General features: G+C 42.6%; 1 protein-coding gene across 5 annotated transcripts in view; it reads left to right on the top strand.

Annotated features, from left to right (window-relative positions):
- The first annotated feature begins 1925 nt into the window (after positions 1-1925).
- The window catches only part of igsf9bb (immunoglobulin superfamily, member 9Bb), a 116447-nt gene continuing 91994 nt past the window's right edge, over positions 1926-26378 (top strand). For all 5 annotated transcript variants that reach the window (XM_079356468.1, XM_079356470.1, XM_079356469.1 and 2 more), the window contains exon 1: positions 1926-2213. In XM_079356468.1, the coding sequence (XP_079212594.1) occupies positions 2150-2213 (64 nt within the window). In that variant the 5' untranslated portion in view covers positions 1926-2149. The remainder of the gene's footprint in view (positions 2214-26378) is intronic.

A 26378-nucleotide genomic window follows, 5' to 3' on the forward strand; every position in this document is an offset into this window, starting at 1 on the left:
CAAGATGGGAAAATGTAGATTTGACATAGAATATAAATACAAAAAGGGAGAGCAGAAATAATTTGAAATTATTAAACTATGTGTTCTGCTCAAAAAGCAGCAGTGGCTTTGTGTTACACCTGAAGGTGGAGGAGGATAAAATGCGGCCCTCAGGCATGATGGGATACTCTATGAGCAAAGCTACCTGACTCAGATGAATTAGAAAGCATCCTTGAATGAATCACTGTAACATTGAAGATGAATCATGCTGAACTCACACAAGTTGTTTTTTTCTTACTGGAGTTGTTCATGTTTTCTAAGAGGATAGTTTCCTCCATAGTAAGTCCGGCTACACTGTTTCATTCATACACAGTGAACAGTTTCACACACAGACTTCCTCTTTTTTTAAATGGAATAATGGCAGCGGTGAGGTGAGGATGCTCCTGCTGGAGGTTTCCCTCTCCTCTCATTGCGCAGGATGATACCGCAGCTCCGGCTTCGCACTCCAACCCACCTTGAAACGGTTCCCCTCAGTGCTGCGTTTACGATCTCTGTTAAAATGGAACATGCAGTACTCACGACACAGGTGTTGGGATCCTGTTTGTCCACAGTCACACTTAATGTTGTAACATGAAGAAACGCACAGAGCCTGTATTATTGATGTACTTGAGGTAGCAGTTGTGAAGTTTTATTCACATGTTTTAGTAAGTTTTCTGTCTCATTATTGTAAAGTCTGTTTTTTCTTTATTACATTTTATGCATTATATATCTCTTTCTTTTTATCTCATTCATTCCTGATTGTTTTTTATAATAATAATATTTTATACATCATCAATCCTGCTAGAGGAAATTCGTTTTTTACACTCTGTTTGACGGACAGGCTGCCACATTCCCACATAGGCCGAAATACACACTCGTCCACCAACAGGATCCTATGGACATGCATTGATAGGGGGGTCTCAGGGTGAGGGGGGGCAGCCTGCAGCAAGTGCTCCAGAGCAGTTTTTTGGGGTTGGATGCCTTGCTCAAGGGCACCTTGGCAGTGCTTGGGAGGTGGACTGGCACCTCTCCAACTACCAGGCCAATATCAGGACTTGGTCCGTGCCGGGACTTGAACCACCAACCCTCCAATTCTCAACCCAAGTCCCTACAGACTGAGCTACTATAATCACCCACCCCCACTACCATAGATCAATGTTATAACAAGTGTACAGTTAAAAATGGAAGGTGTAGCAGTAGTTTACAGGGGCTACCTGTTGGATATTGCCAAGCATGACTGTGATTTCCTGTATCGCCTCCATCACCTGCTACAAACAAAAACAGGAACATGCTGGGTTGAATAATATTTACTTTCTTCCACATGTTTTGTTTAAGTTTATTTTAATATACTTTTGCTATAACCCAACTTTAAGTTTGCTTAACATTAAAAAAAAACGTGACTTTGGATGTAATTAATGTTATGTAATCAAACTTTATATCACTGTAAAAACACAGGTTTACAAAGGGCAACATTAGATGAAAAAACATAGGACCCTAAAAATGAAAGAAGCCAAACAACATCTAAATAACCAAGACAACACAAGAAGCCCAGAGTAATTAAGCCTTTTAACAATACTATCCTGTCATGTTTCTGATCATGTTAAAAAACGTTTCAAATCCATAAAAATACAGACACAATAAGATTATTCAAGCATTATTAACCTCAGACTGTCATGAATTAAAAAGAGATAAGATTGAGAATGCTGGATTTTCCAAAAAAGACACTAATTTCATTTTTTCATAATGAGGCGTGGAAACTCCGAGTATGCCCTGAACGCAACATTCCAGCTGAGAAACCGACAGCGCAGGTAACCAATCAGGGGCCGACTTTCTCACACGCCCATCAATAGAACAAGTGCGGAGGCGGGGCCGCTCTTCTCTAAAAAGGCTCGTGCTTGATTTCGTTGCGTCGTCTACTCTCGTCCCATTGGCGCAGGTGATCCGTCTCAGGATGCGCGAGGAGAGCGGAGGAGAGGGGAAGAGAGAGGGGAAAGCGCCGATGGAAAAGTGTCCAGGGCTCGGTTAACGAGAGAACAGGATACCGGCCCGTTGCAGTTTGTCCTGATGAAGGATTCACCGAAAGGGGCACTTTGAGATATGATGAGGTTTATTTGTGGTCGGCGATAGTACTATGATTTGGTATGTGGCCACTTTGATAGCAAGTGTATTCAGCACCCGAGGAACGGCCGCTCAAGGTGAGTCGAAGTGCAGAACATCTATCCACCTTTTGCTCAAGTTTAAAATGTGCTTTTTTCATTTCAAAAGCCGTTTCCCTGCTTGTTTTTGAAGCTTACTTTGCTTGTATGTTGAAAATGTCACACTTTACGTCATGAAGTTCATGCGTGTGCTCATCCCCGCACCTGAGTGGAGGCGGGCCGGCCGGCGGATGATGGGGGAAGCGGAGCGGTCCTCCTTTAAATGAATGAGAACTGAGCTGTAACACTGACTCAATGTGAACTGCTGTCAGGTGAAACCTCTTCAAACAATTCTGATTCCCTCAGTAATGCATCCTGATGATTCGTGCTTTGCACTGATAGATGGCACTCTTGGAGTTGTGACGTTTGGAGCCTCAGAGTGATAGATTTTGCCTCTCGTTTGTGCTGACATATTCCTCCCTGCATGTGTGAGTTTGCTTTTAGGAGCTCGAGCACATTTTGCGGGCAGCTGCTTTTCTGCTGCAGCGAGCTGCACGCCGGCTGCCAGCAACCAGTCGTGAAATGTGGAGGCAAATGTGATTAGTATGGTGCGCTGGTGTAGATGTCATTAAAATGCTATGAGTGGATTAACCTCCTCCTGGGGAGCTGTTCCTGCTGATGCTGAGTCATACCAACTGTGTCCGCGAGAGGGAGCGCTGTCTGAGCTGGAGTGCATTAAGGGGAATTTAAGGGCTTCTCTGGAGGCTGTGCTGGCTGTGAGTTCAGATTTATTTTTGATTTTTTCAGTTGGTGACAAGATGCAGTTAGAGATGAGAGATCATTCAACCACCTGCAGCCGACGTCAGACAAAAATGCTGCTGTTTTTTCTAATTTATTTCAAGATGAAACTCACAGGTTTCATACATGGAAAAGGACAGAATAGGTTCCAAATCATAAATAGGGCTAAAGTGATATAAAGAGCATGTCTCATGTTGTCCATGTTAGATATAAACTGATGGTGCTCATGACTAATATTGTTCTCAAAGATATTCCCGTGACTGCAGAGGTTGAAGACGATGTGAGAGAGTAGGTCTCCTTTGTTTCCAGTTTCATGTGTGATGAAGGGCCCCAAACTGGGATATTCCTTTAAATTCAACTTCATTGGAGCTCCTGGTGTGTGGAGTCAGTACTTTTTTTCTTCTTCTATCTTTTGAATGTTTTTCGTCTCTCTACTAGAACCTTCTCGGACGTTCAAGGTTTCTGTTTGACATTTTGGTACGCTGTTTCCAAAACTCTCCATGAAATATTCATTGTGCTTCTTTTGGCTGACCAACAGTACAAAACCTTGCGGGCTTCGGATTACTTAGAAACGATAAAGTATTTACACCTGGTGGATCCAACCACTTCATGTTTTACTGATTATTAAAGAGAAGATTGTCATTGAAGTTTAAACACGTCAACTTCTTTTAAACTGCACCAGTGACAAAGGCACGCGGCGGGTGCAAGCTTAACCGCAGCAGCTTGACTCTGAAAGAAAAACCTTCTTGTCCCCCCTTTTCTTCTGACCCCCCCCCCTCCCCCCTCCCCCCTCCCCAAATAAAAAATAGAAAAAAAATCACAGGAGAGGCAGACAGATGAAACTGGGACAGCGTCTGAGTTTCAGCCTCTTTGATCACACGATGAAGAATGGACTTTTAATGTTGGACACCAACAAGCTTTTATCACGGTGTTAAACTTCTGACACTGATTTATATACATGTCCAAGTGTTGAATCGTTGTGGCATGTGACTGGCTTGGCGGTTATGTAATGTTGTGCCTAAAGAGGATACGCAGAGGCGTCTTCTGCCAGAGGAGGAGACTTAGGGAGATGTTTTTAAGCGGCTTCTCTCGTCTCCTCCGTGGTTGGGGCTGCAGCGAACTTGGCAGGAATGAGCTCAAACTCCTGGCTGCGACCACTTTGACGTGACTTGTTTGGGTTGTGTCGAGACGGTCCTCTCTGTCAGTATTACTGGCGATGCAGCTGGTCCTTGTCTGTGTGTTAACACAAATATAGCGAGCTCAGCAGCTCACACAGATGAACACAGCAGCAGACAGGAGCTGTGCAGGGCAGCATCCTTCTGGCTGAGTGCTGCTGTCTCCAGCTGGCAGCTGGCAAACGCTTCCACTTTTGCCAGTGATAACCCTGGACCCGAGCCAGACTACCTCTCTTCCTTCTCTGTTCTCCGCTTTCCTCTTGTCCTCACCTTGTTTCATCCCTCGCTCTCTCTCTCTCCTCTCACATTCCCCACCGGACTCACCGGTCCTCACCGCCCCTCCCTTCTCCTCCCCTTCCCCCGTCTACGTCCTGTCGTCTTCCTCTTCCGTACACTCCGATGAACTTGTCTCCCTCCGGGTCTCGAGTGCCCGCTCTCAGCGCTGGGGGAAGGGAAGATGGTGGGTTGTGTTAATGGATGCTCGGGGGCGGCTCCACAGCAACCGCCTGCTGCCCGATGCAGACACACCCACCTGTTGCCCCTACCCACGCACACACACACACACACACACACTCTACACACACACAGTCACCACAGAGAGAATCCCCTCAGGGAGCAGTATGTCTTTAACCAGGATGTGAACATATGCCCACTAACAGGCTGTCTAGCACAGACTGAGTTGGACTAATTATGACTGAGCTGTGAGATGCATTCTACTCGCTTTGCTCGATAAATACATATGCCACAAGTGACCATGCCAACAGGAGGGAGGTGTGTGTGTGTGTGTGTGTGTGATGTCTAACTGTCGTGGATACAAAATAAAACGTTGACTTATGTCATTACCTCGAGCGTGCAGCTGTCACCTTCACGCACTGCGATGGACGTGATGGACGGTTGAAAGGTCACCTTCGCCCGCTCTGCGTAAACGTTACTGCGGTAGATGACCACACGGAGCAGGCGGGTCGCACCGACAGCTTTTCCCTCTGATGAGGTCATACTCCTGCTTTTCTAAAGAAAAAAAATGTGGCTACACAGTAAAGTTAAGAAGCCTTGCTGAGTTTTGGTTTCATCAAAAGGACTCCTTCGTTTAAATCAAGAAGTGACGTCGGCGCAGCTCTCAGGGCTCTGTGGGTTTGAACCGTCAACCTTTAACATCACTGATAGGCTGAGGGCTCAACACGAGGAGCTGGGTGTTTGTAGAGAATGTTTTATTGCCAGGCCAAACTCCACTTCAGCTGTGATGGTGACCCTTACGTGCAGCTGTGTGATGGGATCAAAGGTTCCATATTCTGCTCTTTTTGGGTTCATATATCAGTTTTATGTGCGAGTGTGAATGTTTGAAAGAAGCGTCTGTCTTCATGTGGTGCTGCTCCATGCTGCCTGTCTTTGCATCGCTCTGAATCCCCCACGATCAGGGTCCCCACACAGGCAGACTCTGATCTGATTGGTCGTGCCTAATCGTGCACAATACATGTGGAAAACACACCAAAGAGCATATAGAAACAGAAACAGCAGAATATGGGTCCGGTCTCTTCTCCTGTTTCCTTATAGAAGAAGTGAAGCACAGTGATTTAATCATTATGTGTGTTCACTAGTTTAAATCTAAACTACAGTTGGTCTGTATTTCTCCCTGTTTCAGTGAAAGAAGATTCACGTCGAGCTCTGAATCACAACATTTCAGGGCTGCGCTCTCTCAAGTCTTTCTGATTTGTGTATTTTGGGGTAAACTGTGTGTTTAACTGTCAGGGAGCACTGCTGCCTCATTAATTTAACTCCCAGAATCCTTCCTGGTATCCCTGTTTTGTTTTTTTTGATGATCCCTGAAGTGGGTGGCTGCTTGGCAAAAACAAAAGCTGCTGACAAAGAAAACAGACTCGTGTCTCGTTCCCAGCGTGGACTCGGAGCCTGTGGGTGTTCAGCTCCTTCTCTCGCTGGACGACTTGTGTGTTTAGTGTTTCTGTGTGGCTGTTAATGCTTCTGTCAGGCCTTTCATTGATCTAATACCAAGCTCTGCTGGTAATGACTCCTCATATTCATCATATTCATTGCCAGACTCTCAGCTGTTTACACTGTCCCTGCTCTCCTCTGGACTGCTCAGTTTTTTTTGGAGCTCGCAGGACTTCAAAAGGCTCATTTCCTTTTTCTGGCGTGTGGATGTTCTTTATCGCTCGGTTCTCTGAGACGTGTATGACCAGAGTTTAAATGTGAATCAGAGGGAGACATCCTCCACTGAGCTCTGTGGCTTCAGATAAAGTGTCTCTCTAAATCCCACATTCAACTTCCTGGATTGAGGTCACACACACTGTTAAAATCAGAGCACGCATCTCAGCTCAAAGCCTCTCCCACTGAGCCAAAAAAAGACAAGTCCACTTTTTTTCAGTTTGAAGTTGTGGGTTGTTTCTTCTGGACTCAGAGCTGTAAATGTAAAGATGTAAAGATATTTTTTTCAGTTTGAAGTTGATTATACTATATGTTCTACTTCAAAAAAGGGACCCACTGATTGGGAAATTCAGAGCTCATACAGACGTTTAAAATAACAAATTGGCAGGTGCTAACACCTGTACATTGTATGTGTGATTGCTTCTCTGTAATTCATCATGTGTGTTTTCATACGATCTCTTAGATTCAATGAGAATAACACATAAAAAGCCTGATCATTAGGTTCTTAAGGTATACACTAGAGCAGAGCTTTCATAGAAACGAATTGGAGCCTTTTCTAGGCAGGTCTCCATGTAAGTCCATACATCCATACAGTGTTTCCTTCTTTAGCTAGGTGTAATGTAAAGAAGCACCAGTGATATTTATGGGCAAATGGGACACATGGTCAAAATCACCAACCGGCTGTGCGGTCATCCCTCCTGCTCCCAGCAGCCTCCATTTAAATTCACTGGGCTGGTGTGTTAGCGCTGCTCAGCTGGATGAAGTGGTGGAAAAAAAAGTTGGCAAGAGATGCTTCATGTTTAGTTTTAGACTGGTGCAGATCCTTTTCAATTACACATGAGCAGTCCGCAGGGTGCTGGTGTTTTGATAAGGCCAGTGTGTTTCCACAGAGTGCAGTTAACCCAGATATACACACCTGACTCATGTCGGGTTGTTTTTGCATCACTACTCAGTAGTGCAACAGGTTGTATGAGGGTGGGATGGATCTGCCGGGATGTTTTCTTACTCTGATATGTACTAATACTTGACATTCTGACCTCATTAATATAGCATACATCAAATAAACCTGATGTAAATATAGTATGGATTAAGTAATGACTACCTAAAAAGTAGCAGGCACGGGTCACCCATGTTGTTTTTGTGTGAACCCCTCCCTCTCTAACCTTTAGCTTGCCACCTCATAAAGGAAGAGCGATGACCCCGCCCACTGAGGGACCATGTGACCACGCAAGAGTTAAACTAGAATTTAACCCCCCCCCCAAAACATCGACAACATCCACTCTGAAAAGCAAATCATTTGTTGCTTCCAGATACTTATTAGCACTCGTTTGCTGCAGCCTCTGCCTCACATCATATCAGCTTTAGGCAATTCTAGGAGAATTCTTTTTTTGCAAAGACGACTTTGTCCACAGGTGTCGCCAAAAACAACTCAAACCAGAAGTTTCTCACAAGAGCTTTAAAAACACACAATTTAGATGAAACACATTTCAGCGTCACCTTTAATTATTGTTCAGGCATTTACAGTATTTAAAAATACTTTAGGGAACGACATGAAAATATGTTTACAAAAATAAGGTAGGCACGGGCGCTGGTAGCACTGTGGCAGCGCGCACATCAGTCCACACCCGGGGCGGCCCAGGTTCGACCCAGGCCCGTGGCCCATCTCCCGCATGTCTCTCCCCTCTCTCTCCCTGATTTCCAATGCTATCCACTTTCTCTCCCTCTCTCCAAATAAAGACATAAAAGCCTGAAAATAAATCTTAAAAAAAAAAAAGAAAAAAAGTTCAGCACTGAAATCCACCAGAGAAACTAGTTTTCAAGTTTCCTCAAAATGTCCATGAAGAAAAACAAATCCAGCATCTAAGCTAGCTCAGGCATGAATGAGTCGGATGTATTCATGATTCACAGACGTGTGGGGATTGTCAGTCAGCAGCTGAGCGCTGCGACATCACACTGTGTCCCGGTGCGGCCGCTTCATTTCTTTGCGGGGGAAGACTGCTTATCTGTCGTTACCTACCTGTGTTACTTCAATGATATCACTGCTGAAAGACAGAGAGACACCTGATGTGCAGGCTCACATAAAGACAGTGTTTTATTTGAACACACTCCCTAACTCTTATGGCACTGGTTCAGAATTGAGAGATTTCACTTTAATAGATAGTAGTAGTTAGCGAGGAGTGTGTGTATGGTGCACTGATCATGATGAAGCACTTCAGGAAGGTATTGCTCTCTGGTATTTGTTCTGAATATATCGTACCCGTGCCGTGTCCTTTCGCTGAGTCATGGAAAAAAGCGGGCAGCCAGTAGTTGCTGAAGCTCTTGTGCTGCAGTCAGGGAGCACAGAGTGGGCACATCATCAAAAGATGACCTGGCTGTATTGGCGACTTGCACCGCCACTGTGGAGTTTAAATTGGAGAGTATTGAAGATTCTATTTTAGTTAAATTCCTTTGATCAGCGCTGAAGCAGGAGTCAATGTAAAGTAATATTTCACTTTGACAGGAAATCTTACCGTCACATTTTCTCAGTTGAGCTCTGACGGAAAAAAAAAAAAAAAAAAAAAAAAAAAATCACTTCCTGCACTCTTGCTTTACGAGCAGGAACAGCTGCATGTAAACGAGATTGATGAAGCTCATCGATATCTTTGCGTTTGATTAGAAATGTAAAAATTCACTGAGCTCACAATACGAAACGATCCACGATGCTGGATTCACCATCACGATTCTCTCACGATTTATTTAACAAAATGAGACGAAAGAAAAAAATTAGGAGACGACTGAAAAAGATTTCTTAAATGTAATCATGAAAACACCGATGAACATGGTCATCTCTTTGGCTCTTAAACTCATTTGGGTGAGCGAAGCTGCGAACCTGCTTGTTAGGCTCGGCTTCGAAGCTGCCATGGTAACGCCTGTTTGTTACAACCGACCGTCTCTGCTGTACAACATTACTGCGATTCATTTTTCACTGGTACTGATGTGAATCTTCACACCTTGGAATCAATTTTTAACTTCCTCACGATTAATCTTTACATCCCTACATTTGATATTTTCTCCAATGATGCTGAACAGCCAATCACATCTTTGCATTCCACTACAGTGTCTGAGTGAGACACACACACACACACACAGGACAGAGGCCAGTTTGCTGCTCCAATTGTCTTTCGTGATGTTGTCAGAAGGGGGAGTTTCTTTTGGCGTGAAGCGAAATCATTTCATTTTTCCCTGTACATCCTGAAGTTTTTCATCCTCATTAGCAAACTCTTCGCAGCTGTGCGGGGCTCGTACGGTAGCTGCACATATGGACGGGCAGATGTCCACTGTCCCTGATGGGCTGAGGAAGCTTTACTCTGATCAGTGAGGAGGGAGGGGCTGTGAGGAACCCAGTTCAAGTGCAGGAGGAAATTTAACGAAGCTTCATGCTGATTTTCAAAACCCCGAGGAAGGTGATACGGCAAGGTTGACGTGTTGATCTCGTGGATGAAGAGTTCAAGCTCACTCACAAGGCTTATTTAAAGCATTGACTGCTATGACATTGGACTAAACCTTTAAAGTGATCCAGACTTTGCCTTTTAGTCAATGGTAACACAAACTGCCACCAGCGTCCGCCTGCAGTCAGGCTGAACCAAAGTCCCCACAGGAAGACTTTCCCCTGACTTGACAGAGTCCTTCTGATCGCTCAGAGCTTCCTGTCTACACAGAACTGAGCGTCTTTGCTGCTCACCCGCCGCCTGCTCTACAGACACGGACACATGGAAACTGGCTCTGTCAGGCAGAGGAAACACTTGGATGGATGACTGGGTAAACTGTATTCAATCCAGCAGACAGAGCACTGAGGCTCACTCACAGTCAGCAGTGTGAACACGGTGAAATGTTTACAATGTGGAGGTAGTTTCTGGGCATGCTCATTAAAAATTGCAAACCTGCAAAAATAAATACGCAGAGTTAAAATAAAATAAGATTTCACTTGAGGATTTACTTCTTTTTAGGTTTATAAAACATTTGAAAATACTGCAGGAAATGTGATGCAGAGTTTTAAATGCCACTGGAGAAAATGTAAAGGTGCTTCAAAGTGTCCATATATAAACAATAACTGTAGTTAAATACCTCTGCTAGCTCAGGCATGAATGAGTCTGATCAACTCTTGGGTCATAGATGTGAGTAGTAACGCACGTCTGAGCAGTCCTGAATGCTCTATCCTCCCTCTCTCTCTCTCGCTCTCTCTCTCTCTCTCCCTCTCTCCCTCCCTCTCTCCTCCAACCATCCCGAGCCGACTTCCTCCTCGTCTCGTTTTACAGCCCGGCCTACTGATGCAGCACAGTCAGCTTCCTCCACGCACACTTCTCCAGACCCATTAAACATTCATCGGATCAGGCCATAAGATATCTGGCCATAGCTTCCACTGTGCTACAATAAATCCAGACCAAGATCTGAGACACACGCACTGTAAGCCTGATGCTGTAAAACAAGAGGCACATTCTGAAGACATGGATGCATGCAGGAACCTTTTAGAGAAGCAGTGGGAACTGAGTTATTATTTCTTTCCCGGCATATGGTACAGTATAAAGAGCCTGTGTGCAGAACATGAACTGAAACAACCTGCAGCCAACACCACTGACAGTCTGTGCAATTAGATCTAAAATATTTACTGCAGCTAATGATTGGCAGGAGGTTTCTTCGTTTTCATTTATCTGTACGAAGAGAAGAACACAAATCAGAGCAACACATGAAACAAACGGAAACATTTTTTAAAAGTCAGGGTGCAAAATAACTGATGGCAATCGGGGCGGTCCCCCTCCAAGAAAGGGCTTAAAGCTTTTACGCACCACTTTGTGCCTTTCCACTATTATTATGATACAATATTTAATGTTCCAAGTGTTGATCAGATACAAGAATGCTTTCATTGTACTTCTATAAACATGTGGACTGGAGAGCTGTAATGTGTCAGGTCGGGATTATTTTTATGTCAGACATTTATTGGCATTACAATTTTTAAAGGTGAAACTGCTGTGAAATCCTGTAACGCCTGGTAAGAAGGAGTAAAGAAGTCTTTTTACGGCCTGACAGACGTTTCAGGTCACTGACCACCACTGCAGCATCCCTAACAGGTGAGGAAGACGTATCAGCCTGCTGCTTACCTCTGTGTTCAGTTTGAAGGTGTCGGGTAACAACTTACCGCTGAACATGAACTCTTCTCAATCCTTCCATCTAAAGGTCACTCTCGTCTCACTGAGGAACTGTACAGACACTTCGGACAGCGAAGAGGAGCGCTGGTCGACCGTGCAAACAGACAAAGAACAGACTAACTTCGAGAGAACAGGGGAAGAACAGTGTCAATATGATTACACACGGAGCAGAGTTTGAAAATAGAAGAAAAGTGTCTGTTTGTGCTGCGAGTGCGATGTTGATATGAGGTGTGCAGGGAATAACTGTCAGGTCTAAATAGAGACATATTAGAAGAGCCGGGATTGTGTCTCCTCCAGCAGCAGGTAAAATGTGCTTACTGTGAAGATTGGATGACAGCATTTTGCAAACAACACAAGATTTGTGCCCTACATATCTGCCATGAATCCTGTAATCTCATCTGTGGATGCTGTGCAGTATCTGCTCCAGACTTCCATTCACTTTATGCATTAATCTGCAGGGCCGATAATAGCCACTTTGTTCGATTAGAAAAAGGAATGATGAAAGGAAGTGAAGGAGTAATGTCATTCTGTCTTTCTTGCCAGTTTAAATGGGCACCATCCTGCGCTGTGGTTTGATGTGACCTGATGCTGTGACCTTGTCAGTGCAATGACCGACACATTACTGCCTGATAAGCAGCTGCACACACGTTGGCAGGGCTGCACTCACATGCATGAAGAAGCAGGGTGGCACCTCTACCTTTACCTCGGTTAAATCTGGATCAGACTTTTGTTTATTGATTGGCAAACACTGGTCACCTCTGAGGAGGCGGGTGGAGACTAGTGAGATTTATTTTACACAAAGTTTCTAGATGTCAAATCCTCCCCACACAGGCTGGATCTTCTAGATTGTTTAACTGTGTGCTCTGAAGGTGTAGCTTAAGTTTGAGTAGGATAGTATGTAAGGTGTTGTGAAATTTTCATAAATCTGCATGTATTTAAGTACCTACTCTATGTAGCACAGGACAACAGTTTCACCGTTTTTCTTCCATTACGTGTTCTTTTTTAGTGTGGTGTACAGTAGAAGTGCTAACACTTTAGTAAGATCTGTCATATTCCACTTCAGTCGAATAAGTAGAAGAGTCAGCTTTATTCACTGACATTTAGCAGCTCGCAGGTCAACGTGAAAAACAACGACAGATACAAAATATTGAAAACATTTAAAGTGATTCACTGATAGGAAGCCTGAATCTTACCTTTTGTGGGACTGAGTAAAACTAAGACGGTTTAGTTGCCTAAAGACCTTAGATAGATAAATAGATAGATAGATAGATACATTATTGATCCCGAGGAAAATTCAAGGCATCCAGTAGCAGTATACAAGACAAGAAGGACACACAACATTAGTTACAATACACAACCGCTGTCCCCCTCCCCTCTGTATACAATAAGCCCCAAACAAGATTTAGAAGCTTCTTATGTGACTAAGAGTCAACATAATTACAGATTAAACCTGTGCAGTTAACATTAGACTTATGCTTATAACCCTAACCTGTGAAGGAGAGAAGATGTATGTGCTAATTAAAAGAGACCTGTAAACAGTTATAGAGCCTCAGAAACAAAGCGCTGACCTTCTAGAAGTTAGTGTTGTTTGTGCATGTACAGTGGTGTTTGAGGTAGTGCCAGAGATGTGAGGTCAGACATTAAACAGTCAATGCAGACAGTTAGGGATGCAGATTAAAGTGCATGTTGAGTCATTAAAGTGCCCAGAAGATAAAGGAGCAATGATTAGCATGAGGTATCCTAGTTGCACTGTGTACGCGTTTGTGTACAGTGACTACTGAAAACCTGTAAGTGTAATGTCGACTGTACGCGCGGTCGGCTACACCAGGCATTTTGGGAAAAGAGAAGACAATGCCTCGAAACTTTGAAATAGCTTAGACAGGAAGTTCTGCTGATCTGTATTCACATCCACATCCAGTTTAGTGAAGGATTTGATCAAAGCTTCCATCAGGCCTTAAAGTAATCTTCAGAAGCAGCCGGAAAGAACAGCCAGAGGTTTTGGCTGAAGAGAGATGACACCAGCTGGGCTCTGAAGAAAAATCCATCCGAGTGAAGTTATGAAACAGCACAGAGAGATTCTGGGGAGTGTGCAGACATGATGTCCACGACTACTTAGTGTAAGTCTACTGTTATAGGTGTGATAAGTCACATGATCGTTTAGCTTTGGTTTAAAGAAAAAGAACCAGGGATGGTACAGTATGGGCTGATCACAGCTGAAGAGCTGCATGTCTTTTTAATCATTGAAGGAAAAACCTTCAAAAGTTCATCTGGTATCAATCATCTCTGATTAGATCATGTTGGTCAAAGGCCACTGGGATCTCTTAAGCTATGAACCACCATAGTTAGTTACACAATCGTCAAATATGATAAAAATAATCGTCATGTTGACTTTGATGTCGTCATGTCTGGGTCAAACATATTACTCTCAGTTTCCATGTGAACCTGACATTCACAGAATGACATCCCGAGAAAATCTATTTTTAATTTGAACAGATGTCCACTTTGACTCAAAGATGACCTGATTTGAGTTCGATGGTTAAAGATCACTGTGACCTCATGTCATTCCAAATCTCACAAACTTAATATCGACCAAGTCCTTTTTTTTACTTGACCAAAAGATTAAAGGACAATCTCCTCTCTCTCTACCCTTCTTCTAAGTTGTCAGAAAGATCAGTAGACTACACGATCTGCAGAGACACTGGACATAAAACCACCTTTAATAGCTTCATTTTCCTGTTATCTGATTGGTCAGTTGGCAGGCTGGTGACACGCTCCGATATGATTGTCTAAACTCTGAACTGACCAAGAGGCCTGTTGCACCAGCCCCTTAAAGGGTCTGTCTTACCCTTGTTAAGACCACAATGACTTTTGTTTTTGATTCTGCACTGCTGCTGCTGCTGTAACGCCCGAATTTCCCCATTGGGGATCAATAAAGTTATATCCTATCCTATTAAACTCTTAAGTGTAAACCTGTTAAGTTAACTTAAAGGTCACAGATCCAGCAAAATAAAATGTATCATGTCCCTCTCACACTAATCCCTAGTCAGTCTACAAACACTGCAATTATAAGAAAAGTTTGTCCTCTCCGTCTTTTGCCTGCTCCACTTTTAAGAAAATGTGTGCTCAAACAGGCTGTTTGGAGATTTTCCCTTCATGACATCACAAAGGGCAGTAACCCCTCCCCCAGGTGGTTGACACTCCCAAAGCGAGGTGTTTTCTCTGCCCTCTGAGTCTGCCTTCTCATGGGCATGGAGGGAGAGAGCCAGAGCCATCTGAGCCCTTCCAGAGAGGGGCGTGGTCAGACACAGCTCATTTACATTTAAAGCTACAGACACAGAAACAGCCTGTTCTTAACAGGGCTGAAATAGAGGGGTTTATAGACATGATCAAATACAGGATCAGAGTGGATTTAGAACAAGAAGCTTCACACAAATGTTTTGAGGAGGTCTGAGACTTATTTAAAGTGGTTGAAAAGGAGGAGAAGATGCAACCTTTATGTTGCATTATTGTTTGGTTGCAGATGGGACATTTTTTTGTTAGTTTGAATTTTCAGCTGGTGGAGTGTTAGTCCAAACTAGCAAAAGTATTGTCACAGATATGAGGTTTTAACTGAAAAGCATTTTTCTTAATGCAGTGTTTGTTATGGTGTGTCTTTATTTATCTGCACAGACTAACGACTGGAAATAACTGCTAACTGACTTTACCCCACAACCCAATGTAAAATATGACAAAGCATTACGAGGACGTGATGCCTGAAGTCTACACCCTTAATCTACAGCTTGTGGTGAAACCTTTACCTAACACATACAGTCATTTAACAGTGCTCTGTTTTGAGCAGAGAAAATGATCTCCACTCCACTCGAAAGCGAGAATACACAACTCTCCAATGCAGATGCCAAACAGCTGGTTAAACCCTCTGCTCGTCCTCACCCTCACCCCCCCACGTATCCCACCTTTCAACACAATCACCATGACAACCATGTTTTATTGAGGACTTTATACCAACTACATGCGAGGAGTCAGATTTTAGTCGTAACTTCTGCCCGTGGTGAAACGATCTCAGCCTCCAGTGCTTAAACTCCATCCTAAAACCAGGGTAGGTTTAAATCCATTTATGCATAGCTGGTGCAACCCAGTGCTGTTACTAACACACAAACGTCTGATGTAGGCAGAGATCTTTGAAGAAAAACAAAAAATCAAGAAACCTTGGTTTAAACTAATAGTATTCAACGTGAGTTTATAAAATATCAGAGGTGTTTCTATTGAAAGGAAGCGTTTGATTCAAAGAGACAACTTTGCAAAGGTTTGAGCAGAAAAGATCACCATGGAGATAAGTTTGGTGAGACAGAGAAGAGAGAAAAAGAAACGTTTTGAAGTCTTGAAACGATCAGGACGAGAATAAACAGAGAGCTTCATCAATGTACAGCACAAAGATGTACAATTTCAAATTGATCATTTAAAGTAATGAAGATGAATTGAGAAATTAAAGATGCACAGAGGTGGGGTATCAAAGAAGAAAATAGCTTGTATTCATAAATCATTAAGGAGGAAAGTCCTAAATGTAATCAAGATCCACACAAGGCAACACATCAGCATCATTATACATGTTACATCAGAACAATAATTTAAGAAAGAGATTAAAATACATCTGAAGAATCTCACCCTCTTATCATAAGCCTGTGTATTTGCAGACATGTTCGACTGAGGTTTGCAGTACAGTTAATGTTTTGACAGCAGATTCACCAAATCAGTGAAACAGTATTCACCTTTGGAATATAGTTTGGGTGATTTTGAAGAATTCCGAACACAAAGCAGCCAATCATTGTTAACATTGTCTGTGTTTGTAACCATTATGAGGTCTGTGCTCATGTGTGCATGAAGTTGCCCTGGAACTGCGAGCAGTGTTTGTATTTTCTGCATAAATTCAAGAGCGAGGGAGGGGATATGTTACACACGCCCCCAAGCTCGCTGTCTGCTCTGCATCCTCCTCGTATTTGTTCTCTACTCTGTGAATTTTTGTTTCTCCCTTGCAAACAGTGACTTGTAGTACAGTCCTGTTGTATAGAAGCTTTGTATCGACAAGCTATTGACTGAAATCATAACACTCCGAGGCCGGTCAATTAACGGCTCCAGGTGAGACCAACACCTCTATCTTGTATCTGTGATGTTGACACAAGTCAAAGCATGACAATATCAGCGAGCAAAAGTCTTTGTGATGTCAGAGCGCTGACCACTGTGCACGCAGTGTGTCTCCGCTGCATGTAAAAATGTACAGGCTTCAGGGAACACTGCCGCCTTCACACTTTGTTTTTAATGAAATATAATTACATCTCTCAATATGCTGTCTTCTCCATGGAGACCAGCCGATTTCAATTTAGCTTTCACTTTCTCGCTTCACTTTTACAGTGATGGGCAATTACAGCAGTCCACAAGATCAGCCACAGTGAAGTCAGCCTCTATAGGACAGAACAACTCGACAAAGGAGGAATTTTCTCTCTGATGGGACTGTGCCCATTCATCAGCCCGACATTCACGATGCCCTTGGCTCAGCGTGCTGCATTATAACATCTCAGAGTTAGCACGCTTTCTATTTAATTTAGAGGTCAGGTTTTTAGAGGTTTATTTCCACTCGTTTGTTTTATGTGATGACATTGTGAATACAGAGCTAAAGGGTTTCATCTCCATGTTTAAAGTCTGGGGACAGTTGGAACAATGGCCCATAGCTGAAGAACCCAACCACAGAAATGAAACTACAGACAGCTCATGATAGCCCTGCTATCTCTCAGTAGATCACTTTGTTCAGGGGAAACAACCGTCACTAAGAAAAGTGGACGGTTGCTTTATCACAAACTCTGCTGGACTGACTTTTATCATATCAATCCCCAGAAAGAAGTTCTGGTAATTTGACATGAATGTGTTTGCTGTTGGAAAAGGAGAAAGCAGAAGATAACGGGAGACAGAAACACTGCATGATTTGACAGAGATATCTACAAAACTGAAGATGGTACGTGAAGGAAACGCATGACGAAACATGCTTTGGGAAACAGCACTGTTGTTTTAGGCTGTTAAACGGAAAAGAAAAATGTCAGAAAAAGTCCTTCAGGTGTTGAGCTGATTCAAGTGATCGCAGCACATTGTAATACCATGTCGGTCAAGATGGTCCCATCCTGAAACCCAAAACAAACCCTGCTTCACCATCTATTTTGACCCATAGTGTTATTTAAAAATGACTACCACGCCATATTGAAGACAAACTGCGACAGAGACAGTGAACTCGTTATACTTTTAGAAAGGTTAAACATTTATGATACAAAGCTGCTTTCTAATTGGCTCTACTATTCAAACAAAAAAGGTCGGTCCATTTCTGATTAACCGTCTTTTAACCCTCTGCCTCACCTTTACAATGAGCTTATGTCCAAGTTTATAACAAATAATTGTCATTTTCTATATTTCATGTCCTCATCCATTCTTAAAATCACTAACTTAAACTCCCCTAAGAATTTAATCTCTCCAAATTAGATTCTCTGGGTTTACTCAAATTAATTTCTGCTGCAATAATCCTTCATAAAGCCCTAAATACAGCAGAAGTTGGCGATACAAATGTGTGGTTGGGCAGGATTGACTCAATTAGCCATTTGTTTATTTAGCTCTTAGTGGATCACTGAGGGCCTTTCCAAATCTTTTGGCATCATTTGTGTCAAAGGGAGTTTTAAAAGGATTTCTTAGTTGCACATTGGATTCCTCCATCCATCGTTAGAGACCTCAGTAATGTTACCATAAAGAGTAAAGAGTGTAACACAAATCGACTGTTTGGTCGTTTGAGTGCTGTCTTTGTTGAAGAGTTTGTTTTTGTTAACTGATGAATCAAAGCAATGCTCTTAAATAAGGTGCACATGGTGTACGTGGCTCAACGGTAGAGTTGGTTGCTTCTCAGTCAGATGGTTGGAGGTTCAATCCCAGCTGTCCACGTGTCAAATTGTCCTTCGGCAAGACACTGAAGACAGAATCACTCTGGTGTAATGGACATTGACGTATAAGAGCTGGGAATCTTTGGGTGTCTCATGATTCGATTTGATTTCAATTTAGATTCTTGGAGTATCGATTTTTATTCAGAATAGATTTTTGATTGAAATGATTCTGGATTCAAAGTCTATTTTTGAGTTAGTCCAAACTTTAGGATCAACTTACAGCATCTGTGAGACTGCTGGAATTCCTTGTTGCTCTATTTGGCATTTGACTGATTTAAACAACATGGAGTGAAATTTAAAAAAAGAAAATTCGAAAATAAAATCAAGTTTTTGAAATCATGAATTGATTTAAAAATTTTTTTTTACCACCTTTGTTAAATAACATAATTTACTTACTGTTCAAGCTGTTTAAAAATAAAAGGAAAGTAAAATGTACTTTTTCATACTGAAACATTTAGAAGTGACACAAAATCTCTCCAGAGCGGGTTGGGTTAGCCCACACTCGTCACCAATGACAGTTTATACTATTATTGCTGTTGGCTGCTGTGAATAGTAAAATAGACACTTTTATTTTTTTTAAATCTATTGTGATTATGTTTTTACTTAACACTGAATGACTAATTGAGATGACGTCGTTTTTAACACAATGCAAGCGATGAGCTGAGGTGGTCGTCAGTTAATCTGTGAACATTGCCAACAAGCCAGTATCACCTCAACTTGCTGCACCAGCTGCTTCTGCTTTGTTTTTTTTTTCAGTGATTCGAGCTGATAAACTGACCAGGTTGCAGGACCTGTTGCAATTTGTTGCAGCTAGACTTGATTTGGTGACACTATAATCTCGCAGTCATAAAAACTGATCTCTCTGGCTATCTGTCAGATGCTGAAATTGTAAATGCCAATGTGTTTCATGATCTGTTCCTGTCATGCAGAAGAATAAACAAGGAATTTTGGAGCTTACATGACCTGTTCACAGATTCATAAAAAGAAACGAAACAAGTGAAGCAGGCTGTAGATAGTAACTCATGCTGACAACTCACCGTTTGTCTACACTATTACTGACAAGAACACATCTCCACGTAGTCCTCCTGTAATGTGTGACAGTATTTATTCTCATTATTTCTTTCTGAACACAATGTACCGGGCTTGACTTGGAAATGTTCCAACAGCAGCTCTCAGAGTTTGATGAGGGCGTTCTCACCTTCCTAAACGAGTTGTACCGAGGGTGCAGATGTGTCAGAGTTTGATTCGATTGCAGCATGGCAGGTGTGAAAGCACCTGTGGGGCTGCTAGAAGAAAACACACAACCTTCACCTGAACAGTGAAGGCTAAACACTCGTTCATTTACATACAGTTAGAAAAAGTCAATCGACGCTGTTGGTCCAATTAAAACTGGACTTTTAAAAATACATGCAAACGTGTTCTTCTGACTGAAATCCTTTTATACTACTATAAGACAATGTGGTTGGACATCGATTTACCCTTATCTGTTTGTGCCTCATTCAGAACCAGCGGAAATAGGTGTTCAGTGCTTGGGATGTTACAATTCAATTAATTAATCAATGAACTGCTGTTTAGAATTTACCGACGAACCGTTTACAATTTTACCGGCAGTCACAAGTAATGCCATTTTATATCACAACAGGGTGTCCGTCACCTTTGCAACCCAGAAACCTGCTCTTATTACTACTGAAGGAAGACGCCATAAGTGAGGAGAAAGTGATATATTATGATAAATAGAGTAGTTTATGTTCTCTCGACTCACTCCTGAACGTGTAGAAATGTTCATTTTCCTAGAAAGCAGAAGGATGACGTGTACTGTGAAGCGGCTCGTTGGCGGCTTTAAATTGGATTTTAATTTTTAATTGGGTCAGCCTTGTTAGTCTGGAAGTGACAGTGGCGTCCGATTATCATTGTTTTATTAGTAACGCCGTTAAATAAGGTTGGTCATTCGTAAAGAGCGAGAGCCTTGTTGTTTTATTTGTTCAAACTGTATTTAATGAACTAATGTTTCAATTAACTATTTTACTGCTGTAATGGTTCAATAAAACATAAAATGAGAAAAAGATTTGAATTTTGGAGCTCATTAATTATTAAAGTTTAACTGATTAATTGATTGTTCAACTGTCGATTAAGAAAAATGACTAAAATTAGAAACCCTCCCTGTGTTCGTCTTTGACCTGAAGTCCAACAGCATGAATGTGTAACATAGCAGAAAGCCTTTAGATGCCACCATCATCTAGACGGATCACATAAGTTTGAGTTTGTACCAAAAGGCCAAATCATAGTTTGTACTTAATGTACAGACTTGTAATGTCGTCCATGTTTTCAGTGTTGTTGACTTGTTGCAAAGCCAACAGGAAGTTAGTCCAAAAGTGGCAAGCTGAAAAATCACATACAGATTCAGCACACGAATAAAGAGTTACTTTTATTTTCAGCTGCGGGCTTGTTTATGAAATACTTCATGTGTTCACAGTCACATACTGGTTTCATTCCATCTCTGAGTTACCCCCCCTGTTTTTGTAAGCGCTGCTGAACTGGTCCACTGATCCACTCTCTGCCATCTGGCCTTAATTCCAGCCAATCAACGGGAGGTAAGAGGCTCAAAAACATGTCTTTGTACCTCCCACAGACACTCTTTAAAAGTCTAAGACATCACCAGGTGTCTAAAGTGGAAGCTTCTACTTAAAAAAGAAGTGTTCTCGGTAGTATTAGTAAAGGTGATGCAACTTTACAATCTTCTGAAAATCAAGATTTTGAACAAATTTGAGCTTGTATGACAACCACCATTGTTGGACCACAGAGAGCAAGGGTCTCATAGATCTACTTCAAGACACTCATATGTCACTAATCTGTCTACAAACCCCCCTAACTATGAGAGACGTTTATCCTCTTTAACTTTCCATCACAAATGGAAAGCTAAACTAAGGGTCCTGAATTTCCTGCCTTCACAAAGAGTGTCAGGTTGCTTTGAGCGTCACTAGTAGGTGGTGAATGGAAGCAGACTCGGGGTCGCAGGCTAAACCTCGAAGGCAAAGGCGCTTGACAAGGTGAGATGGAGGTGACGGAATCCGAGTCAACCTGCATAAATCTGCCTGAGACGTTTTCAGACTGTTCTGTTCTTGTTTTACAAGTCTGGTCTCAGCAGACCATGATGCATCTCACTGAACAGCCAATCAACTTGTAGCAAAGTTCACTATCAGTTATGACACCAACTCCTGTAAGCAGTGACAGTTCACATAGTATAGACAGGATCAACTGACTGAAGGAGGGCGATTTCCTGTCTAAAGATTAAACATTATATATATAAGCATATAAGCATTATATGCACTCGGTATTCTGCTCGAGCGGTGCTTTACATGTAAATGACATGTTTTAGAGCCGTTGATACATCTTGCATATGAACACATTTGCTAGTTTTTTCATTCCCCAAATCTTTGGTGAGAACAGACCTTTATAGGATCTTTGCAACGTTCTCCCCCTGACTCAAATATCTGCATTTCATCCAGGAATTCAGGACACAGACAATAAGCTTCAGCATCAGGAAAAGTGGGTCATGGAGAATAATGGGATTATTAGACAGAATGCTTTTGTTGACGGCAACACCAAGATAGAACAGGCTGACCCTAAGTGCGTGTTCAAAGTTTTCGTCTGACAGAAAGCAGGCAGAGTCATGGTGATGGTGTTTGCATGGACTCAAAACAAATGGAAGTCGTGAGCAGGATTACAGGCGTTTGAAAGTCAACCCTGTTCTCTTGCTGTCCAGACCTTCCAAAGATGTTTACAGTGTCACAAAATCAAGACTCGCAGCACATGAGTGTTTCTTTGCTTTTTCTGTGTGCTGCAGGAGGGATAAGACACAGTTACTCCCTGGAAAGATCTCCTTTGAAATCCAAATGATGAGGGAAGCTTGCTTGCGAGCAGGAGACCAGAATTAGGTCAAGTCCCCCACCCTTTGGTGTAGCATTAGTGTTTTAAGCCACCCTGATATCTGAGGCTTGTAGCACACGCTGAAAAAAAACACAAATGAGCAATTCATTTTCTCTGTGCTTGTCGGCAATATGTTTGGATTCCCTTTTCCCCCCAGTTTTAACGGAGTCTCAGCTCCAAATAAACCCGTCTTTTCACAGCTCATCCTCACCGACTGCTCCCTCCAATCGAGCACCTTCTCCCTGCAGAGGTATTTCTTAATGAACAGATTACAGTTCACAGGGTTATTCATCTAAACCTCTCTTTGATCTGACGCAGGGAATGCTTTGGGATAGAAAACAATCTTCATGTTCTTCGGACTCATAAATAGATTTGTTGTTTTGTCTTGCTCAGTGATCTAACTGGTAGCAACATGGTGAATGGCTTTTTTCTCTTTTACACAGATTAACCTTAAAACATATTTAAAAGAGAGCATTCAATCCTCAGCTCTTCAAGGCAAGGCAAGGCAAGTTTATTTATATAGCACTGTTCAGACACAAGGCAATTCACCATGCTTTACAGACATAAACACAACCATCCTTCAAGCTGAAGGAAAGAAACCTGATTTTAAAAAGAAATGCACAGATCATCTGTGTGCTTCGAATTGGTCCATTTATACTGAATAACTTCAGAACACAAAATAATTAATGAGCACGAGTACCATAAGAATAATAAACTTGATCCTTTTTGTCATTGTCGTTAACTGTATACACTCGTGTATATTAGTATTGTGCTTGAAGCACGGCTTTACCCAGATTCACCCAAACTGAGGCTAATATGTCAAGTTTGTTTATGATACTCAGAAAAGGATTATTTTTAAGATTGATTTTTTTTGGTTGCCTTTTATAAGAGAGGGCTGGATAAAGTAGGAAGTTAAGGTGAGAGAGTTGGGAATGAGATGCAGGATGCAGGAAAGGAGCTTCAGGCTGGACTTGAACCCGGGCCGGCAGCCTCTGCACATCAGGGCTGTCAATTCTAAACTTGTTCAAAGTTTTATTGAAAAAACGAGTCGTGAACTGAGCGCTATGCAACCGTCACCACCTCGTCCTGCTTATTCGCACATGCTCAGACTCTTTGCAGTTTTCAGCGTGCTCCTCATCTGACACCTGCCCCCCCCCCCCAGCAGTGCTAACGAGCATTTAAAAAAACAATATGTTGATAATAAAACTTCATGCTGATGGTCCTCTTTGCTTATGTATTCATGAAGAGGCCGCAATTTTAATGTTTAATCTTTTCATTACCAGCTAAGAAGCTCCTTGTTTGGTAGCAGGCGGTGATGAAGGTCATGTGACCATGTGACCGTGAGAATGAAGACACATTCTAGCACAGGACACATCCTCCATGAATGCCTCGTCTCTTCTGCACAAACTTTCAAGTGATCCCTCTTAAACTGACTCCAGCAGACGGACCTCTCCCGTTTCCTTCTGAGCGCGCCGTTCTAAGCCTCCGAGCATCGTTCGTCCCCTCAGCTTCGTAACATTATTAATGTCTCCATTCATTTCACATAGCTGTTCTTTTATTGCCACCACACTCACGTTCAACTTTGGAATAAGAAACAGGAAGACTAAGTGCAGGTGCGAGAATTATGGGCTGGATTATAATGCACTGACCTTGCTACTGTCATCAATAATGGATGTTGAATTGTGAGAAAATCTCATTTATATTTCAGTTTTGTTTGGCACTTAGCAGAATGGGCTGGCCAGAGGAACCAGCTGAGTTTAAGTATGCCAAGTGTTTTAAGGGGCTTAGAGAGTCTCAGCTGAGAGGGTGTCGTGTGTTCAACATGTCGTACCTGTGTTGTTTAAAGTGCCTGCCGTGCGCGGCCTTTTTTTGCCACCTTAATGAAACAGAGAGAAGAAATATTCTGTGATGCTTCAACATGAAAAACACGTGTCCCTACTCTGTCATGTCACACATCTTCTGATTTCCTGGTGCATCCAAAAAAAAAAGAACCGTTCATCTATCGCATCATAAAACATTATTTTACCTGTTAATCACACAGGGGGAGGGTCTTACATTGAATCTTGCTGGAGTATTGTGGAGCCCTCGTGTATCATCAACGCACAATCGCTGTTTTCTTTTCTGTGCAATAGGGAAAGGGTAAAGTAATTTGTAATGTCTTAAGGATGTTAAAATGTTGAATGTTAAAGGTTCAGTGCAGTTTTTCTGGAAGTGATTAAAATGCAACAACTGACAGCTTACACGTTTGAATGCTCTACAGCTGGTGGCGTGTTGTTCGTCGTTGAATCGTTCGACCAATCACAGGTGATTACAACCTGTAATAAAGAACATCAAAAAACCTTCTTAATCCATGTTTTTACACGTTTCTCTCCTTCTGTAGCCGTCACTCTAGTTAACCTCTCACTGCCAACACAATTACATCAACTTACCTCAGGCTAGTTCAGGCTGCATGTCATGTTTGTGTTGTGCTGTTTCTCCCATTTTTTTCCCATGATAACAATGAAAATGCTATTCACTGTGCTGCCCGAGGAAAACTGCTGATTAAAGTCCGAGGGGCTTGACTGCTTTGGTGTTGCACACCGGGTGTCTCATTGGCTTTCTTGAGCACCAGAGTTATCCATCACACAGCAGTGATTGGTCCTCCAGAGAAAGGAGGCGGAGTTATGAGTTACTTGGTTGCTTAGAATTCCTGAGGTCAAGCACCGGTGAAGAACTTACAAATGTATTCTTTTAAAGGACAAACACTTCAGTTGTCAACACTCTCTAGCTTCATCTCATTTTACTGCCCTGTGATATCTGCTCTAACTGGCCCTTTCAAAATTGGCTCCTTAAATCTCCACGTCAGCCCTGTGAGTGACTGGTGTTCACTCTGCCTCTTGCCAAATTACTGATGGAATTGACTCCAGACCCCCTGCAACCCTCCGAGTCTAACCTGTATAGATGTTGCTATGGGCGCATAGCTGTGCATGCTACAGTTAGACAGACCTGGATCCAGGTTCTCTCACTCTGCCTCTGTCGTACCAGGAGAGAGCTCGCTCCCTTGTAGCGTGACAAAATAAAACTGCCAATCACGACAGGGGCGCTGCCACAGGAGTGTTCATGGTCCTTTTAAAATGATGGCCTGTGGCTCAATGCTACAATTGACCCTATAAATTGATTCCAGTGACAGGGTCAACACCAAAGGTTTCTTAGCTCGCATAATAGACATCTTCATCTTGCTCACTTGGATTCTTCTGGTACAGCTGCACGATATCTTTTAAATGATTATAGATGGTGGCTCTAATGAAGCACATGACTTACCTTGCACCTGTGTTAAAGTACTAACGGTGACAATCACAAACAGAGATAATTTAAACATCCCATGTCCTTCACGTGTGTGTTACAGTAGACCTGAGTGGTTTAAACCTCACGACGGTGGCCACCCCTGGGTCTTTGATTGTAAATGAGCGATGCCCTCCGGGGTTTGTGTGTGAGCGAATCAGCTCCGCTTCCCCTGTCGCTGTCTCCAGCTCCTCTCGCTCCCTCTCCGTCTCATCAGTAATAAACAGTGAAGTCATACCTTCCAGTGGGCCTGTTTTTCTGCTATCTGCTATGATGTCACCGTCAGCCAATCAACACGTACAGCGGCTTGAGGTGGCATGCGTGCATATGTGTGTGTGCGTGTGGGGAGGGGGTTTCACCGCTGGGAAAGGCACACTTTCTCAGTTATTATCTGGCTGTGACGGCGTGCAGGGGAGCGCGCACGCACACATCAAATCATAAATCCACAGGCTCCTTCCAACACACACACACTTACACACACGCAGCCTCTCAGTGATGTAATACACTCGATATATGCTGCTCAGAGATGCTTTATACTATGTGCTGTGTGGAAATAACAGACATGTGAATGTAATGATGTATATGAAGATATTCCTGAACCTCTCAGCTCTTTGTCCAGAGAAACATACACGATGAAAGGGCATGTGCTTTTATTCTATTAGACATCCACAATTAGGCCTAATTAAAAGATAA

Source organism: Symphodus melops, assembly GCF_947650265.1.
Source record: "Symphodus melops genome assembly, chromosome: 11".
Taxonomy (NCBI): domain Eukaryota; kingdom Metazoa; phylum Chordata; class Actinopteri; order Labriformes; family Labridae; genus Symphodus; species Symphodus melops.